Genomic DNA, 20603 nt, shown 5'->3' with positions numbered 1-20603 from the left:
GAGAATGATTTACTTCAGCTTTTATTTTTTTCATCACATTCCCAGTGGGTCAGAAGTTTACATACACTCGATTAGTATTTGGTAGCATTGCCTTTAAATAGTTTAACTTGGGTCAAATGTTACGGGTAGCCTTCCACAACCTCCCCACAATAAGCTGGGTGAGTTTTGGCCCATTCCTCCAGACAGAGCTGGTGTAACTGATTCAAGTTTGTAGGCCTCCTTGCTCGCACACACTAAGTTCTGCCCACAGATTTTCTATAGGATTGAGGTCAGGGCTTGTAATGGCCACTCCAATACCTTGACTTTGTTGTCCTTAAGGTATTTTGCCACAACTTTGGAAGTATGCTTGGGGTCATTGTGCATTTGGAAGACCCATTTGCGAACATGCTTTAACTTCCTGGCTGATGTCTTGTGGTGTTGCTTCAATATATCCACATCATTTTCTTTCTTCATGATGCCATCTATTTTGTGAAGTGCACTAGTCCCTCCTGCAGTAAAGCACTCCCATAACATGATACTGCCACCCCCGTGCATCACAGTTGGGATGGTATTCTTCAGCTTGCAAGCCTCCCCCTTTTTCCTCCAAACATAATGATAGTCATTATGGCCAAACAGTTCTATTTATGTTTCATCAGACCAGAGGACATTTCTCCAAAAAGTACAATCTTTGTCCCCATGTGCAGTTGCAAACCATAGTGTCTTTTTTTAATGGTGGTTTTGGAGCAGTGGCTTCTTCCTTGCTGAGCGGCCTTTCAGGTTATGTTGATATAGGACTTGTTTTACTGTGGATATAGATACTTTTGCACCTGTTTCCTCCAGCATCTTCACAAGGTCCTTTGCTGTTGTTCTGGGAGTGATTTGCACTTTTCGCACCAAAGTACGTTCATCTCTAGGAGACAGAACGCGTCTCTTTCCTGAGCGGTATGATGGGTACGTGGTCCCATGGTGTTTATACTTGCGTACTATTGTTTGTACAGATGAACGTGGTACCTTGAGGCGTTTGGAAATCACTCCCAAGGATGAACCAGACTTGTGGAGGTCTACAATTGTTTTCTGAGGTCTTGGCTGATTTCTTTTGATTTTCCCATGATGTCAAGCAAAGAGGCACTGAGTTTGAAGGTAGGCCTTGAAATACATCCACAGGTACACCTCCAATTGACTCAAATTACGTCAATTAGCCTATCAGAAGCTTCTAAAGCCATGCCATTTCGTGGAATTTTCCAAGCTGTTTAAAGGCACAGTCAATTTAGTGTATGTAAACTTCTGACCCACAGAAATTGTGGTACAGTGAAATAATCTCTCTGTAAACAATTGTTAGAAAAATGACTTGTGTCATGTACAAAGTAGATGTCCTAACCGACTTGCCAAAACTATAGTTTGTTAACAAGAAATTTGTGGAGTGGTTGAAAAACGAGTTTTAATGACTCCAACCTAAGTGTATGTAAACTTCCGACTTCAACTGTATGTACATGCCTTTAAAAACCTAAGAGAAGGACCTCAATGTAAATCAGCTATAATGCATGTAGTATGCAATAGTTACTTGAAATATATATAAATGAAGTTTAATTTTAAGTTCACATGAAACTAGTTTTTTGTCCTTTGTTCCCCAGCTGTGTCAAACATGTTATTTCTCTTTTCTCTCCTTTAATAAATACCATACCACATTTTCAGAATGGTTTCATTAGGTTGTGTGGATGAGAACGGAGGTGACAATATTTGATCATATATAAACAATGAATTTGTAGAAATGGTTGAAAACTGACCCACTGGAATTGTGATACAGTGAAATATAAGTTAAATAATCTGTCTGTAAACAATTGGTGGAAAAATTACTTGTGTTATGCAATGTAGATGTCCTAACCGACTTGCCAAAACTATAATTTGTTAGTGGTTTAAAAACAAGTTAATGACTCCAACCTAAGTGTATGTAAACTTCTGACTTCAACTGTAGGTCAACACCCCCCATGCTGGCATTGTAGTCCTTCACAGAATCAGGAATGGGGACATTCTCCTTTTTCACCCTCCTTGAGACATGGTCGCTATTGAATGCCTTATGCTGTGTGGTGAGCATGGTTACTTCCCTACTTTCACAAAAAGCAGCTTGTTCGTCCTGATACAACATATGGTCCCCCTCTCCGCTGTCTTTGTCATGTTGTTTACTTTGGTCCTGGGGAAACCGATTATGTTAGGACGAATGGTGCCACAAGCCCCTATTTTCTTTTCAAGAGGTCTATGAAAAGTGGATGTAGAACCATCAGATGGGGTGATTGACATAGCAGTGGGGGGTGAAGACCTTGACCGGGGGCGCTTGCTGGGGAGGGGTGGCTCCCAAACGTCATCATCATCCAAATCCTCTGCGGTGAATTAAATTATGGGATATATTGTTGTAAGACACACAGAATTGCAATTGACTAAATTTACAAAAAGGACATTACTGTAAAGTAAAAACACCAAGCCTTAACTTTATCTGTACAGTGTCTCATAGGTGTGAAACACACACAATGCAAACAATAACACTTTGGAGACAAAGGCAGAGGTGAGAACCACAAGTAAACATGGCCATGAGAGTTTAGTGGTCTCCCCAAAATTACAAGGATGAAATTTAGGAATTATATTACATTGAAATGACTTGTTACATAGGCCGAGGTAAACTAAATACATAGTAAAATTAGTTAAATAAAAGTCATGAAAAAAATTTACTTACAGATCTAAAAGTGGATCCAATCCTTCTAGAAAACTATCGTCGTTGGCCGAGTCTAAATCTCGTTGTCCAAATCGCTCCCCGATCCGAGTCCGACCAAAGCTTCTATGCCGGTATGCTCATTCATAGCTGCCTCCTTTTTAGCTTCCTGTTCAATATTCTTAGTTTTTTACACCCTGAGAAGCCATCTTTTATGCTAAAGTGTTGAAATTAAAGCAATTCATCGGTTTACAATCGAATGTGGCATACTCAGTGTGTCTCGTCTCTGAGCCAGGTAGCAATAGCTCGCATTACGCATCAAATATTCTAGGCCTTACTTTGTCCCACCCAGGTCAACTGCATATCCCTGGAAGCTCATCTCGCTGGCTACAAGACCGTCAAGGTGCCATAGTAGTCAATCCCGTGTAATGGATGCCTTCAGCGTGTAAAACGGGCAACGTCATATTTTTGATGCGCAAAGATAGTCACTCAGTGGACATTCGATGTTGCCATTTAGTCATACATCATCAGATAACATTGGCAATATGCTAGATTTGTTCCTACCAACCTAAGGATTAATTTGATACCACCCATGTATCTTTAGCGCAAACACAAACCAAATCGAAGCTTACTTTGTAAGATGACAAGCATTTCGCTACACTCGCATTAACATCTTCTACCCATGTGTATGTGACCAATAAAATTTGATGTTTACTGTTTGGTGAAAAAAAATGTGTAAAATAAAACATTTGGACTCTTGGGGCTGGTGATCAATAACGGTAGGTCACTGGCAGACAAATAAAACATCCTCATGATCTGTGGAGTCCCGGCTTTCGGTGTGTATCAACGTATTCCGTGTTTATTTCCTTTATGCTACACAACGCTAACCGGAATCTATGTAGCAGTCATCTTGAATTGTCATCACCTCAGCATGCCATTATATTTTTGTATGCCCATATATGGTAATAAGTTACACCAAAGATTTTAAGGCACAGATCAATAGCCAAGATACTCAGCTTTCCACAGACACCCTGCTTTTGCAGATAGGGGCTACTGTTCTCATACCAGACTGAATTTAATTTTAAAAAATCTAATAGAGTCCCCAAATATGGGGACTTTACATTTATGTGGTTAAACACTAATTGCACACAGAGTGAGTCCGTGCAACTTATTATGTGACTTAAGCTAATTTTTACACCTGAACTTATTTAGGCTTCCCATAACAAAGGGGCTGAATACTTATTGACACAAGACATTTCAGCTTTCATTTTTTTACATTTTTTTTTATTTAAAAACATTATTCCACTTCAACATTATGGTATTGTGTGTGGGCCAGTGACTGTAACACTGGTATTGTGTGTGGGCCAGTGACTGTAACACTGGTATTGTGTGTGGGCCAGTGACTGTAACACTGGTATTGTGTGTGGGCCAGTGACTGTAACACTGGTATTGTGTGTGGGCCAGTGACTGTAACACTGGTATTGTGTGTGGGCCAGTGACTGTAACACTGGTAGTGTGTGTGGGCCAGTGACTGTAACACTGGTATTGTGTGTGGGCCAGTGACTGTAACACTGGTATTGTGTGTGGGCCAGTGACTGTAACACTGGTATTGTGTGTGGGCCAGTGACTGTAACACTGGTAGTGTGTGTGGGCCAGTGACTGTAACACTGGTAGTGTGTGTGGGCCAGTGACTGTAACACTGGTATTGTGTGTGGGCCAGTGACTGTAACACTGGTATTGTGTGTGGGCCAGTGACTGTAACACTGGTAGTGTGTGTGGGCCAGTGACTGTAACACTGGTAGTGTGTGTGGGCCAGTGACTGTAACACTGGTATTGTGTGTGGGCCAGTGACTGTAACACTGGTATTGTGTGTGGGCCAGTGACTGTAACACTGGTATTGTGTGTGGGCCAGTGACTGTAACACTGGTATTGTGTGTGGGCCAGTGACTGTAACACTGGTAGTGTGTGTGGGCCAGTGACTGTAACACTGGTATTGTGTGTGGGCCAGTGACTGTAACACTGGTATTGTGTGTGGGCCAGTGACTGTAACACTGGTATTGTGTGTGGGCCAGTGACTGTAACACTGGTATTGTGTGTGGGCCAGTGACTGTAACACTGGTATTGTGTGTGGGCCAGTGACTGTAACACTGGTATTGTGTGTGGGCCAGTGACTGTAACACTGGTATTGTGTGTGGGCCAGTGACAAAAAAAGAAGTCTATTTAATCCATGTTAAATTCAGGCTGTAACACAACAAAATGTGGAAAAAGTCAAGGGGTGTAAATATTTTCTGAAGGCTCTATATGTGAGCTGTTGGCCAGATCGCACATGACAATACCAGAGCGGGCACATTCTATATACATGTTTTGTGACAAAACCATCAGTAGAGTGAAAATGCGATACCAGTTTTTTGTTTTTGTTTCGGTAAATGGGAATTTAAAAGCAAAATATATTTTTACGAGCACTACGTCATCACGCACATCCTTTTATCCGCAACAAGTCAAATAGAATGTAACATCTCTGGTGGGAAAATGTGTATATTGTTTTTATGCGTATTTTAGTATATTCACATGAAAATCTGTCACCAATTGGAAACCTAGCTATTGACTGACAGAGAAACACTGCCCCTCTGTATATAGCCTTATTGTATTGTGTTACTTTAGTTTATTTAGTAAGTATTTTCTTAACTCCATTTCTTGAACTGCATTGTTGGTTAATTAAGGGCTTGAAAGTAAGCATTTCATATTTTGAAATTGCACCGTGTATCGTACCATTTTAACTCTCAACAGTAAGTTGAGACCACGACTGAGTTAAAAAAACTAAGCGTAAGGCCTATGACTTGTTAATCTGGCCCTGGATAAGTGATCAGTATGGTTGGTGCTGATCATTTTTGGTTTATCGTCCCAGCTCTACTCCAAGCACACATGCAAAACCCCTGTTCACAATGAAAACAGTCTTTATTTAGTTTTACATGGAAACCCCTGGACATACATATTTGATGAGTGATATCTCTCGCTCTTACAGACTTACTTTTCATATTTTTGTTATCAATAAAAATCTGTTTTGTGGTGATAGTTATAGCAATAGCTTATATATAAAACAACCTTCAATTCATGCATTTTTATTATTTTGTTTTACATTAGAAAGAAACACTCAGGGTGACATTTGACAACATAAAACAAAATCTGTGCTGATGTCTAAACAAGCTGTATCACTTCAAAACACTCACATCATCCACTATTTCAAAAAATGCTTGGAATGCAACAGATGTATGAATTTAACCCATGTTAATTGTTGCTGCCCTCTTATGGACATCATACAATGCAAGGCTTTGAAATAAAGCTATTGGGAGTAATACAGCCTCAACACCACAGACATTAAAACCCCTTAGGGATCGTTTCATGAGTTGTGAATTTTTTTTAATCAGAATCTCTCTGGGTCTACTCTTCCTTTTTCATAACCACCGCTTAAGCTTAAGGGCGGCAGATAGCCTCGAGGTTGAAGCATTGGGTCAGTAATCGAAAGAAAAACAAAAAAATATGTTGCTGTGCCCTTACGGCATTTCCATTACACACTTGTGTGTAACAGGACAAATATAAGCACCCCCCCCCCCCCCAAAATTACTAATATGCGACAGTTTACTTCATGTGTTAATGTCTCTTTTTGCTACACACGTCTTTACAGTATATCCCTGTCTCACCACAGCGAGGAATAGTTAAACTGAACTCTTAGTAAATACCTCATGTGGGTTTGGGCAGGGTTATAGACAATGAACTCGTTGTAGAGGAGGGAGTAGCCGCCACCTGCTCCCACCCCAGTCTTCATTCCAGGCCCCATTGGGACTGTCACTCCATTCCTGAGAGAACCACAGAACAGGGAAAGAGAGAGAGAGGAGACAATAGTGAACAATGGAAGACTCAAGCGAGTCATATACAACATGTAAGACGGAAATCTTGATTCAGGTTCAAGTAAAACTATTAGATATGTCTGTTTTTTATTACTCATCTGTGTTAGAGTAAACCAACCAAACATTTACAGTGAGTGAAAGGGAGAGAAACTCACAATGTGACAGCGTTACTGGGGTCTGGGCTTGTCTGTCCAAGGCCCTTGGTGCTGTGTTTCCCTGCAGGTAGTTTGGCAGCCTCATAGTCAGCTGCTAACAGCTCGTTACTGTCACCCAGGGCAACCTGTTACCAAGACAACGAATAAACAGACGACTTGTTACCAAGGGAGTACACACATCATATTGCATCACACACATATACATACATATAAACATTTTTTTTTTTTTACATGCATGTAAATTGTAATGTTTTTTTCCGTTATGTGTTGGATCCCAGTAAGACTAGCTGTCGCCATCGGCTAATGGGATCCTAATAAATCAAATGAAAAATAGCAGGTGTATGGAAACAAACGCTTCATATGATCATTTCCAGAAGGGTTATTCTCAAATTGGAAACAACGCATTTGTGTAGAGGAAAAAAAATAGAACTACAAATCTCATACCTCGCTCAACAGTAGGAGTCCAGTTTTGTTGCGTTGATTGGCAAAGCAGTAGTTGGCACTTTTCGATGACATGTCAGCAAAGTAAATACCTTTCCCAAACTAGGAGAAAGAAACAATTGTCATCGCCCTGTTATGCAGCAGGTGAACATGTGCCATTTCATTTCAGTCATATTCTCTCTCACAGTCTCTCACTCACACAATCTCACCATGTATCCAGTGACAGGAGCCTCTGGAGGGGCCACTCTGAGGCCCTGGCTGAGGATTCCAACCCAGTTAGACAGACGAGAGCCATGCCACAGCAGCGTCCTGAGGGAGACACACACAATAACAATGCAGAACACACCCCGAAGGACAACCATTCACCACGGGTACCATCTTTATTTTAAAATCCCTTTCAAAGTGGCATTGGACAGCCTGTGTAAGCAGACAATAAAATATTAGGCACCTGTTGTGTAGTTGTGAGAAGATGCCATTCTTCTCCCCCTCCCTGTCCACAGAGAAGATGTCCAGAACAGTCATGGTGAAGTCAGAGTGAGTGGGAGCATGGGTTGTCTGAAGATATCTCTCAATCACCTTCAGAGAGAGAACAACAATTGAGCAGTGGAAGGAAGAGACACCCTACCTGATCAATATATGCAGGCTTTTGTTCCAACCCAGCTGTAACAGACCTCTAAACTACACATGAACATACTTTGAGTAAACTCAACCAAAGCACAGGTGCTCACCTGATACTCTTGGCTACAAGAGGACAGTGGCTGTAGCTGGCACTGGAGGGCGTTGTACTGTCTGTCCAAAGGATGCTCATCACCGTAGGCACTGGACTGGACCATCTTCACTGCTATCTGGATGTCACTCAGTGCCTGGAGATAGACAACACACTGTCAAACAGGCTGCAGACGGCGTGATTCCATACCAAACCAACATCCAGCAATTTAAATTTGTAAGAACATGTTATTGAATGGTATGATCTGCAGGTAATAGAAAATATAGTACTCAAATAAGTCATGCTCACTTCTAATAAAGCAATTTTTTCCTTCAGCTCCTCTTCTGAGCGGATTATTGGGGGAGTTCGCAACCTGGGAAAAATATAATAAAATTGTTATTTACCATGAATGGACACATGCCAGTGGATAGAGCAGCTTGAAATACAGAACATTCATTACTGACCCAAAGTCATGGGGGATGCGTGTGTAGAACTGGTTGCATGCCTCCAGTAGCTCGCGGCTGCTTCCCTTTCTCTTCACACACTCCTCAATCTTCTTCAGTGCTGAGTAACCTGCACGGATCTGCTCTGTTGTAAGCTTACCTACCGGGGAAAACAACCACAATGAAAAGTTACAAAAACAATGTCACATTTACTTTGTCAGTTATTTTGACAGTTACACATACTCACCGAGAGGAGCTTTTCGGGTGTCAAACTTCATCTCCAGCACACATTCCTCCATGGCCTTGATGTCACAGATCAGTTCGAGAAGGGACTGGACCTTCACATCCAGCTTGGAGGGCTTTTTCTGGGACAGTGATGCAAGCAGGGGCTGGGGCTCTTCCTGGAAAAGGAGGAACACTGGTTAGGCACAGATTCACCTGCCTAAAGCTGGAGAACAGTGGACCATTAAGGTCAGAGGGGTGGGAGAGAAGATATGGAATGGAGAATTAATGAATGCAGAGCAGGGGGATATAACTGACGTGCTTCTTCACCTGCATTGCTTGCTGTTTGGGGTTTTAGGCTGGGTTTCTGTACAGCACTTTGAGATATCAGCTGATGTACGAAGGGCTATATAAAATAAATTTGATTGAATTTGATTGATATGTAGATGATTTCACACTTGTGTGTATAAGGTAGTTTTTGAGAAATTGTTAGATTACTTGTTAGATATTACTGCACGGTCGGAACTAGAAGCACAAGCATTTCGCTACACTTGCATTAACATCTGCTAACCATGTGTATGTGACCAATAACATTTGATTTGATTGAGAGATAAAACATTGACGATATGAGGAAAGTCTGAGATGATTTATTCCTTGCCTTTCCATTGGTACTGTAGTCCATAAACACCATGTCATATTTTCCTGCCACTTTCTCAAAGTCTGTCCGGTGTGCCCACTCGTTCTTGGTCTTATCCAGAAACCTACATCAAAACACAAATTTATACATTATCCTCTTAGCAATATTCACTTAGTTCAAAAATGTAGCTTTTTTCCCCAATCATTCAAACACCCAATATCACTCAACTCCCATCATATACACATACACACACACACACACACACACACAACACCCCCAGCCCACTCACTTTTTCTTGAAGACTTCTTTGGCTTGAAGAAGATCTCCACCACAGGAAACTAGATTGTTCTGTCCAACCTTACCAACTAAATAGAGATGGCACCATGTGTTAGAAAACACTACTTCCCAATATCACAAAACATTTGGGAAAACAAAGACATGAACCCACCTCGTCCCCATCTAAACCACACGCTGTAGGCCTTAACACTGTCATCCTGAAGTAGCTGGATCAGGAAGAATTTGTTGTTGTTGAACTCAAGATTTGTCTGTGAAACAACAAACAAAACATCTCCCTTACAAATCATTTAGCAAATACACTTATGTAGTTACTATGTCGTTATGTTTTTACCTGGTTTAACATTACATCATATACGTCATCTCCTTCACTGTAGACATGGGCCTGTGAGGAAAAGAGAGGGTTTACAATTGGTGAGAAGGGAAGTCTGGAATATCCAACCCTAGGCAACAGTGACTAGAGACTGGTTTCAATTATGGACTGTTTAGGCATAGAAGAACTACGTCACTGCCTACATCACTACTCTATCCACTTGAACATTTTTATTTATTTATTTATTTCACCTTTATTTAACCAGGTAGGCAAGTTGAGAACAAGTTCTCATTTACAATTGCGACCTGGCCAAGATAAAGCAAAGCAGTTCGACACATACAACGACACAGAGTTACACATGGAGTAAAACAAACATACAGTCAATAATACAGTATAAACAAGTCTATATACGATGTGAGCAAATGAGGTGAGATAAGGGAGGTAAAGGCAAAAAAAAAAGGCATGGTGGCAAAGTAAACACAATATAGCAAGTAAAACACTGGAATGGTAGATTTGCTGTGGAAGAATGTGCAAAGTAGAAATAAAAATTATGGGGTGCAAAGGAGCAAAATAAATAAATAAATAAATAAAATACAATAAATACAGTAGGGAAAGAGATAGTTGTTTGGGCTAAATTATAGGTGGGCTATGTACAGGTGCAGTAATCTGTGAGCTGCTCTGACAGCTGATGCTTAAAGCTAGTGAGAGAGATAAGTGTTTCCAGTTTCAGAGATTTTTGTAGTTCGTTCCAGTCATTGGCAGCAGAGACCTGGAAGGGGAGGCGGCCAAAGAAAGAATTTGTTTTGGGGGTGACCAGAGAGATATACCTGCTGGAGCGCGTGCTACAGGTGGGTGATGCTATTGTGACCAGCGAGCTGAGATAAGGGGGGACTTTACCTAGCAGGGTCTTGTAGATGACATGGAGCCAGTGGGTTTGGCGAAGAGTATGAAGCAAGGGCCAGCCAACGAGAGTGTACAGGTTGCAACGGTGGGTAGTATATGGGGCTTTGGTGACAAAACAGAAGGCACTGTGATAGACTGCATCCAATTTGTTGAGTATGGTATTGGAGGCTATTTTGTAAATGACATCGCCGAAGTCGAGGATTGGTAGGATGGTCAGTTTTACAAGGGTATGTTTGGCAGCATGAGTGAAGGATGCTTTGTTGCGAAATAGGAAGCTGTCTGAGGAGGACCCGCACGGAACATATTTTTTTCCCGTATTGAAAGTTGCAAAAAGTGTCCCATCATTGAAACCAGACCCTAGTCAATTTTTCTAGATTTTGTGCATACATGGTAGATTGTGTCAGAGGTATGTGACTAAAACACTTTCAAACAGAAACACCACATTGAGAACTGTGACCAAAGCTTGTCTTAGAAAAGCTCACAGATGCCGTGGTTTTGTCACCTAGACGAGGGATGAGCATCATAAGAGAACATTTCAGTTGCCAGTCTAAAAAAATCCCAGTGTACTGTACCTTGCCGGCTTTGGCTTTGCATTCTGAATCAACTGGAGCCTTTCCTTTCATGACCACAGTCTTCACAATCTCTGCACAACATAAACAGCACCGTTAATACACAACACATCAAAAAGACATCTGACATTAACCACAATTATTAAGAGAACATGAACACATTACATAGAGCCATCAGTATACAGTAATTGACACAACCCCTTACATTACTGTATCACACATGAACAAAAATAGATGTCCATGTCCTAAAACAATGGGTATTTATAGCATTGAAAGCACTTCAGACAACACATTTAAATTATAAAAATGGAAGGAAATGCTAGAACCTTTGCTCTCTGTTTCATCCATGGGCATCACTTTACTTTTCTTCTGGCTCCTTCCCTCACCCCGCTTCTTCTTGGCGATTGGCTGCTCCTCCATTTCCTCCACTTTAATCTGGACTGGACTCGCATCTTGTTGGGTTAAATCCACTGCATCTCCTCCATTTAAACTCTCTACAGGGGGATAGCATGTGTTGATTTGTTGTAGGTAACACACATACATAGACACATGTAATAACAACATTGACAACTAACCTGGTTTCAGTGTGTGAGAACGTATTTTCCTCTTGTACTTGGTTACTGTGTTGACCTGGACCATCTTCTTCAAGTCTACGTCATATGCTGCCCCAGAGCCAAACGTCAGTGAGACCGTGGCGTCTCCAGAGCTGAGGGCTGAGTCTAGCTGGGCACATGCTGATGGTGGGTATGGCTCCCACTGACCCTCATCCCCCTTCCACTGCCACACTGAGGAGAGAACAGTCACAGAGATATTCATTTCAACAACGCAACAGATGCTGTAGACTAGACATACACGTTTTTGCATAGCTATGTTTCAGTCAAACAGAGAGCTATACAGCTTTATAGCCAATCAATGTCACAACAGACTGAGTCAAGCAAACTTTTCAACAAGTTTTTAAAAAAGCAGAATAGTTATCAGCTCCTGTCAGTACTTTGTTAGTGTCTAATTAACGTTAGGTAAGCAAAATTACACGCAACCGAAGCGTAGCTAGCTAGCCAGCTAACAACAAAGCTAACGTTAGCCTGCCAGCAAGCACTAACCTGTCTTGGACGGAGACACTCCATTTGCTGATGCTACACCTTGAGATGTGTTCCTGGAGCTTCTTGTGCGTCTCATGTTGTACAATGTTTATGTTACTTGCCTAATAAGAACGTTTTTTTGTATCTAAGAACACTAAAGAATTTAGACAGATGCAGACTAGAAAGTGATCAACGCGGGAAATCACCCAACCAGCTAGCGCCTCTGTTGAGATATGTTGTGGATTAGCTCGGCAATAAAGGTTCCGCCTTAGCGGTTTCCTAGGCGGAAGTATTTGGTAAACGTACACGTGATCGCTTCGCATGTTGTGTCAGCCAGGTAGCCAATAGCTAGCTATTTAGTATAGTTATTATTCCATGTAGACATTTGGGATTGTTAAAACGAAGATATGGCTTTTCGAGTTTATGGTGCGCGTGTCCTTTATCAAAGGGTGGTTGCTGTGAGGATAATGTACAGAGTATGTATTGTTTTTGCTCTTCTCGCCCTGTCGTTGATCCATTCTCTTAAATGTGGCCTATTCTTCTATGTTACATCCTTAATTTTTTGTGACCTTAAAGTCTAATTGAAGACTGACCATCCTTATTCATAGAGGTTGGGAATAATAATATTGAGGATGTTAATGTCAGTTATGTCTCGAATAATTTATCTTTACCCACAGGCACTAAGTGCAGAAGTGCATCCCCAATCCCATGCAGACTTCCTAAAAGGTGCTCCCCACAGGAAACACCCAGGGGTGACAAATCTGAAGACACTGCGCCTGCCAGATGAACTCCAGAAAGCAGCACAAGCTATCATTCATGGTAGAGGATATTTGACATCCATATCTCAATAGTGTTACTTCTTGCCATGGTATTTATTTAGAGTAATAAAATATCACGAGACAGTGTTACCATTTAGTGACAATGTTAATCTATTACCATTTAGAGACAGTGTTATTCTAGTCTTTTATCCTCCCAACTTGCAGGCACAGAAGTGAGTGGGTTGGTTGACAAAGCACGCAGTCTCACCAACTTCCTGTGGAGCAGGAAAAGAGCACCTGAGGATGTAACACTAAGGGAAAGAGCCATGGCCCTGGAGAAGAATCTGTGGGAGAAGACAAAAGAGAAGGGTGGAGGTGACAGACTTAATACAAATGGATGTTAAAAGAAAGAGAGGGGCAGAGATTGGCGATATGGAATGTTGGGTGTGAGGGAAAGGTGAACTGGATGAACAACTTCCAGGAAAGTGTCTTGCTCAATTGGACACAAGATGGAGAACATGTGGTAATGTGAAATTAACGTCTGTTTTTATTTAAGATGTAGATCTTCAACTACTGAAGACCCAAATCACAAAGAAAGTGCTCTCCGATCTCAGGAAGACAACATACCACTGGTCCCCTATGAGGTAGCTATGTGTGTTTTCCTCAACTATGTACATCTCTGCATGGTAAGCTTAAAGTAGCATGTAAATTAGTCTTTCTGTCTCACTCTGCTCTTCTGTCTCTGTCCTAGGTATGATGAAGAGTTGGGTGTGGTGTACATGGTTGCTAAGCTGGCAGGTGGCTACGCTGCAGTGAAAAGAGTTCTAAATGAGGTAAAGTAATCAGTCTTGCCACATACTAACATGCTTTATATACAGTCTGATCCCCTCTTGCCAACAGTGGGACCTCTTCACTTTTTTTCATCACTCTTTCCAGATAAAGAAAAGAGATCCCTCCTTCTCCCCTCATTCTCTCCTGGACTTTGGTTCAGGATTAGGAACAGCTGTCTGGTGAGGATCAGAACAATAACATAATTTCAGTTGTCTGTCTGTGTAGTGAGACTTCACATTTAAGATTCTCCTTCCTTTTTTCCCAGGGCATCACACTCATTTTGGGGTGATACGTTGAAGGAGATGGTGTGTGTCGACAATTCTGGGGCAATGAACACTATAGCAGATCGCCTTCTCAGAGGTAAAGTATGCACCTCCAGTCATTCATGTCAATGTACAGGGAGCGAGACAGAGAATTACATAATCATTATGCTGTTCTTTGTTGAGCAGGCAGCAGCGAAAAAGATGAGCCTGTCATCAAACAAGTATACTTCCGTCAGTTCCTTCCTGTCTCCCCTAAGGTTAGTCTAGTTACCTTCAATGTGTCTAGTTATGTGCAAGACTAACAATGTGATGGCATTAGTGATGATGCAGTGTTATACTTTCAGGTGCAATTTGATCTGGTGGTGGGGGCCTTTTCTCTGTCAGAATTGGCCAGTCAAAAGGAGAGGGAAGATGCCATACTCACTTTGTGGAGAAAGACCAGCTCTTATCTGGTTGGTGAAAATGTTCCCTCAAACCCCATCCATTGTACAATAAGTAATATTACCTTGAATCACCCCAACCTCATTTCTTTGAACTCTGCTTTTGTTGTAGGTGCTGGTAGAAAATGGGACCAAAGAGGGCCACCAGATACTTATGGATGCCAGAGACATACTACTTAAGGTCTCACTCTCTCAAACATATACTATAATCAACTGCTTTTAATATCTAAATACATGAGTCATTGAAAGTATAATGATGCCTTTATTACTCTAATCCCAGAAACAAGAAAGAACAGCCCATGACCCTAGAAGACCATCTGTGTTCGCCCCAGTATGTTATTATACATGAACCACCTTATAATACATTGTCTCATTCGGCAGTTTATTTCACCTATGTGGTTTTTTGTCTGCTTTGTTTTGAGTGTCCTCATGAATCACCTTGTCCCAAGCTGTTCCAACTGCCCGTAGTACCCTGCAACTTCTCTCAAGCCTACAGCCCACTCCCTTTTCCTGGGGTAAGAGATCATTCTGAAGGATCTGACTGTATTTTCTGGTTGTTGGCATACTTGACCATGTGTCAACAATGGTGTCAACAATGAATGCAAGATAATCTGGCCTGTCCTATTCTTAGTCCTGTTATTTCTTTCACAGGTTCCAGACCGACTGACCGAGAGGTTCAGCTACCTGGTTCTGTCAAGAACAGACTGGGCAGGTGGAGAGGGGCTGGACTGGGCCAGGCTCACAGCACCAGTGCTGCGCAGGCCGAGACATGTTCACTGTCAGGTCTGCTGCTCTAGTGGAGAGATTAAACGGGTTGTGGTGACAGCCCATCGACATGGCAGGTACGTTGAATCCTCCAACTAGCATCATTACACTTCCACTGTCCAAGTTAAACTGCATACATGACTGATGGTATCTTTTCCACACAGAGACGTATATCGCTGTGCCCGGAGTAGTGATTGGGGAGATCAACTGCCAATCATTCAGCCAGAGGATGACTCAAGTAATTTAGACTGACCAGTCAGTGCCATTATGAATGAACGAGATGGAGGGTGTTTCTAAGGTCATTCTTCCTGGTGCTGTGAAATCAACTCTTCCCTTCATAGACTGATCAAAAACAGGTTGACATCATCATACTGAGGATAACTGACATGACATGAAACACCAACATTTGATTCAAGCGCAACTCTCCTTCTAAAAGGGTATGTGGTGAAGATTGTTAATGTGAACATTGTTCAGTATATAACTGTCAAGGACACGGCAATAAGTGTATGATTTGTTAAATCCTGTGTTTAAGTGAATAAGTGCCAAACACATTCATCATACTTTGGTCAGAACCCCACCCTCCGCTCACCACGGTCCATAAATTGCATGTTGTTTCCTGTAATGGGGAATAACATATTTACATTGTAAATAAGAGTTAATAAACAGTGAAGTTCAAGTGCTCAAATCATGTTACTCATTACATTCTGAGGTCACAGAAACCTCTAGGCTGAGAATGTAATATTGACTAACGTGTAGAAGATTTTATATATGTACATAATCCTTTCTTGCAGTGGACACTGGACACTTTTTTTGAAAGACAGGGTCCATCTCATATTTATTCAGGAAAAAAGCTCACATCAGTGAAGTTCTCTCACGTTACAAAATCTAATCTCATTCAGTCTCTTGACATCTCCTGTTTCACATCTAGCTCCCAACAATCTCCTTCAGGGCAGAGCTCAGGTCTGGGTACTGGTACTGAAAGCCTGACTCCAGAGTCCTCTTGGGTTCTACTTTCTGACCCTGGGTTAGCACTATGGCTCTCTCTGAACCCATTAGGGCATCAATGACAAATCCAGGCACAGGGAAGACAGTGGGTCTCCTCAGAACCCGGCCCAGCTCTTTGGTGAACTCGTAATTGGTGTTCAGTGCTGGGGCGACACCGTTAAACACTTGAGGGACAGCAGAGGAGGGGGTGTCGGGAGAGGGCACCAGGGCATGAGCAATGATTCCAGCCAGGTCAGAGACATGGATCCAGGGGAATGGTTGTCTGCCAGACCCCAACGTGCCTCCAAGGCCTAGCCAGAAAGGAGTCATCATCTGCTTCATGGCCCCACCATCACGGCCCAGTACTACCCCTGTTGGAGGAAGGCAGTAGAGCAGGGGTATCAGTGGTGAAATCACAAGACTGCTATCTCATTCAATGGACCGTATTCATATTAACATTGTCCAGTTGTATCTAACACACATACACACACTCTGATAATAAATGTATAGTACTCACCTGGTCTGATTACTACTTGTCTGGTATTCTGTGCAATGTTTTCAGGAAGACGCCCCGCCGACTCCCATTCCTTCACCAGTCTCGACAGGAGGTCAAATGGCGTCCACTCACTGTCTTCTGTGTACTGAGCTGTTAGACTGGGTTTATAACATGCTGTGGGGAAGAGACAAAAACCAACCAACAATTGTGGTAAAAATATTGTAATATTGTTTGTGACTATCTAAGGATGCTTTAAGTGTCACTGAAACTTTATGCAAGGAACCTAGGATACTTACCTACACCTGTGACAAGGACCCAAGCATGAGGGGGATTGGGGGACCCAGCAATGGCTTGAGACAGAATTGTGGTTGTGTCAACCCGACTGGAGAACAGATCCTTCCTATAACCCTCATTCCACCTGTACCAACATGGAGGAGGGAGAACCAATGGGGGGGTGGGGTTGAGAGGGACAAACATAAAAAGAAAAGAGAGAGAGGGAGGCAAAGAGTGGTATGGAAAGAGTCCAGTCCATGATGGATATTAACCTGTATTTAAAACGTTTTCATCAAACTGTCCCCTTTTCTTTTTATGTCAGATAGGGCCTCAGATCCTCAAGTTCTACAGTTGCACCAGAGAGCATATTGACTCGCTACATCACCACTTTGTATGGCAAATGCACCGCCCTCGACCGCAAAGCACTACAGAGGGTGGTGCAGACGGCCCAGTACATCACTGGGGCCGAGCTCCCTGAAATCCAGGACCTCTTTATCAGGTGGTGTCAGAGGAAAGCACGAAAAATTGCCAAAGACTTCAGGCACCCAAGCCAAAGACTGTTCACTCTGCTACCGTCCGGCAAATGGTTCCGGAGCATCGGCTCTCGGACCAACAGGCTCCGAGACAGCTTCTACCCCCAAGCCACAAGACAGCTAAACAGCCATAAGACTGCTAAATAGTTAATTGAATGGTTAGAAGGACTCTACGTTGACCCTATCTTGCAATGACTATGCACAGTCACAAGACTATATATACGCACCGACACAACACACTCATCATATGCAGCTGCTACTCTGTTCTTTATTCTTACTCTTATTATTATCTATCCTGATACCTAATCACTTTATCCTGCCTTTATTTACATATCTACCTCAAATCCCTCTCGCACATTGATCTGCTATTCATACTCTCTGTATACATCTTCATGGTTGTGTATTCTATTCCTCATGTATTTTACTCTGTATAGTTGGGAATGGCTAGTAAGCAAGCATTTCACGTCAGTCTACAACAGTTGCATTTGCCACGTGACAAATTAAATCTGATGGTCCAGCACCCTCCTCAGACAATTGCTTTCATTTTTGGAAAAGGCTTAAAATGAGGGCTCCATTGCTCACCATCGCAGTGGGTTCATAAGATTCTCCCCAGACAGATTGACAGCAGCCTCACATGGTGGGAGGCCACCAGACTCCAATTCACCCTGCAAACAGGGCATGAGATAGCTTTTTAATTATTGTTTATTAGATGACACCATGTGTTATGTTTGGGTGTCAACCTGAAAGATTCCAATAGATAATAACTTCAATAATAAATGCCATTTAGCAGATGCTTTTATCCAAAGTGACTTATAGTCAGTCATTCGTGCATACAAAGATCACTTATGGTTGCTAATATGAAGAATGGTTACTCTGTAGGAGTGAGGAATACTTGTATTATAATACTAAAGGAAAATGAATTACAATTATTTCAGTGCGTGCTCTGCCCATGACAGTGCTATAAAATGAGGTCATAATCATACCCATGTGATCTTTCCCAGACCTGGCTGTCGGGATATTATTGTGACTTCATGACCTTTGTTCTTGAGTAAACGAGTCAACTCTCTTCCCACAAACCCAGATCCTCCTCCTGATGAAAATAAAAGGCAGAGAGCATATTACAATATTACAAGCCAGGATAAGTACAAGATTGATTATATCAGTGGTTCTCAAACGTCTCCTTGGGGACCCCTAGATGTTTCACAATTTTGTTGTAGCCCTGAAGTAGCTCACCTAATTCACCTAGTCAAGGGCTTGATAATTAGTTGACAAGTTCAATCAGGTATGCTAACTCTGGAATAGATCAAATACATGGAACAGGTTTGACAACCACAAGATTAGATTAGGGAAGCTGCTGTTACTAATTTGTATTTTATTTTTCACAGTCCAAAACATAGACGATGCTACAAATTTGGATGAGAACATGAATAAAACTCTGAACCTGTATTAACAACCAGCAATTACTCTAGGCATAAGAATCTTAGCTCACCAAACAATACAGATAAGCGTTCAAAGAAACGTCATATTGACGCGCATGCGCACTTTGCTCAGTTACAAAACAAGGTAGCTGGCTATATTTACAAGGGTTTTCAAATGTGAACGAAATGTCCTTAGCAAAACTGACGCGGTTCCTCTACAGTTACCGCACACATGACATGAAACTGGAACCACAGAATGCATGTTTGATAACGATTTCTTTAACTAGCTAATAGTATACGTTCAATGTAACAAACACTCAGTTACAAGTAGCCAAGTAACGTTACGCTATTGAAGATCAGTGGTAACGTTAGGCCATCGTTGTAACTGACTTGCCTAGTTAAATAAAATAAAAATGTCTGATTTATACATACCTATTAACACTCTCATATCACACAATTTCCAGTTCCAGGGTTGGAATTCTGCTTTCCTGTGTTGATTGTTCACAGTACACTAACTCAAATTGGCACGGCGCTGCAGGGTGCCTAGTGGTTAGAGCGTTGATCTAGTAACCGGAAGATCGAATTCCCGAGCTGACAAGGTTAAAATCTGTTTTTCTGCCCCTGAACAAGGCAGTTAACCCCTGAGTTAACCCCTGTTTCTACACCGCCATTGAAAATAAGATTTGTTCTTTAACTGACTTGCCTAGTTAAATATTATTTTTTTTAAAGTGTACGCAGAAGAATTTGTCCAACGGTGTCCAGTAGATATGTCACATGCCATACTGAACAGAGCCCTCCTCCATTTTTGTGAGGTAAGGAAAATAACTTACTGTCCTTTCAATCCAATTATACAATCACTATCTTGTATTATGCTTACAAGCGGAGATTTTTTTTAAACGCAGTGTTTCCAGCAACACTTTCAACTAAATGGCAATAGTGTCAGACATATGCATGTTTCGAAAATATGGATATACCAGATCAGTTATCAGCCAGTTATTGGTTTGTCAGTCAATTGGCCTTTATAAATCAATATCAGAATAATGGAACAAATGTTTGTTATGATAACATTTTGTTTGTATTATAACAACATAATAGTTTGATCCCAAATGATTGATTTGGACTGAACTAGGTGCCGGTACTCTTTTTAGGTGCCGGTATTGTTTACATTAAGGTTCAGGAGCTCCATAAAGCTTTTGAGCTAATGCTCTTAAAGAGGCACATATGAGCTCAAGCATCCGGTGAGTTCCTGCCCAAGTCAAGCACTGCACACGAGAAAGTGTGACTTGTTGTATTCTCAGATATCCAGATCGAAGGGGAAAATTATAGCGAACCATGACAATTTCTATATTACATCTTGTCAAACTCGGGAATGATCTTTCGCGGTTTAAAGTGTTCAGCGTTGATTCGTTCCACGCGGAACTGAAACAAAGACATGTCTTAGGGGGAGATACCACACCCGGAAGCAACATGCGTGTTTCCCACAACAACACGTGGT

The 20603-nt window shown here is 41.8% G+C and overlaps 3 protein-coding genes across 6 annotated transcripts; 1 reads left to right on the top strand and 2 right to left on the bottom strand.

Annotated features, from left to right (window-relative positions):
- Positions 1 to 5616: 5616 nt before the first annotated feature.
- Positions 5617 to 12810, bottom strand: parp2 (poly (ADP-ribose) polymerase 2). Its single transcript, XM_021613765.3, has 17 exons — positions 12369 to 12810; positions 11844 to 12053; positions 11595 to 11762; positions 11272 to 11342; positions 9818 to 9868; positions 9638 to 9734; positions 9479 to 9554; positions 9211 to 9313; positions 8578 to 8731; positions 8352 to 8490; positions 8197 to 8260; positions 7910 to 8044; positions 7630 to 7757; positions 7391 to 7490; positions 7185 to 7283; positions 6741 to 6865; positions 5617 to 6534 (listed from the first exon to the last, which is right to left on the bottom strand). The coding sequence occupies exons 1-17, from the start codon at positions 12442 to 12444 to the stop codon at positions 6375 to 6377; spliced, it is 1956 nt and encodes a 651-aa protein (XP_021469440.2). The 5' UTR covers positions 12445 to 12810; the 3' UTR covers positions 5617 to 6374.
- mettl17 (methyltransferase like 17) lies at positions 12630 to 16089 on the top strand. Of its 4 annotated transcripts, none has more exons than XM_090182623.1 (14): positions 12630 to 12823; positions 13025 to 13166; positions 13331 to 13480; positions 13668 to 13749; positions 13857 to 13938; positions 14042 to 14115; positions 14202 to 14296; positions 14386 to 14456; positions 14544 to 14651; positions 14752 to 14820; positions 14920 to 14970; positions 15089 to 15154; positions 15291 to 15481; positions 15569 to 16089. In XM_090182623.1, exons 1-14 carry the CDS (start codon positions 12755 to 12757, stop codon positions 15654 to 15656), a joined length of 1338 nt encoding a protein of 445 aa, XP_090038749.1. In that variant the 5' UTR covers positions 12630 to 12754; the 3' UTR covers positions 15657 to 16089. The 4 variants fall into 4 exon arrangements, with proteins under 4 accessions (XP_090038749.1, XP_021469443.2, XP_021469444.2 ...); XM_021613768.3 differs by having other exon boundaries at positions 15062 to 15154; XM_021613769.3 differs by having other exon boundaries at positions 13662 to 13749.
- A 120-nt stretch (positions 16090 to 16209) lies between these two features.
- Positions 16210 to 20529, bottom strand: sdr39u1 (short chain dehydrogenase/reductase family 39U, member 1). Its single transcript, XM_021613770.3, has 6 exons — positions 19541 to 20529; positions 18674 to 18780; positions 18273 to 18355; positions 17181 to 17302; positions 16906 to 17058; positions 16210 to 16759 (listed from the first exon to the last, which is right to left on the bottom strand). Exons 1-6 carry the CDS (start codon positions 19554 to 19556, stop codon positions 16329 to 16331), a joined length of 912 nt encoding a protein of 303 aa, XP_021469445.2. The 5' UTR covers positions 19557 to 20529; the 3' UTR covers positions 16210 to 16328.
- Between the last annotated feature and the right edge of the window lie 74 nt (positions 20530 to 20603).

Source organism: Oncorhynchus mykiss, chromosome 8 (genome assembly GCF_057628025.1).
Source record: "Oncorhynchus mykiss isolate SJ-2025 chromosome 8, ASM5762802v1, whole genome shotgun sequence".
NCBI classification, from domain to species: Eukaryota; Metazoa; Chordata; class Actinopteri; order Salmoniformes; family Salmonidae; genus Oncorhynchus; species Oncorhynchus mykiss.
This window is presented reverse-complemented; position numbering and strand designations above follow the sequence as displayed.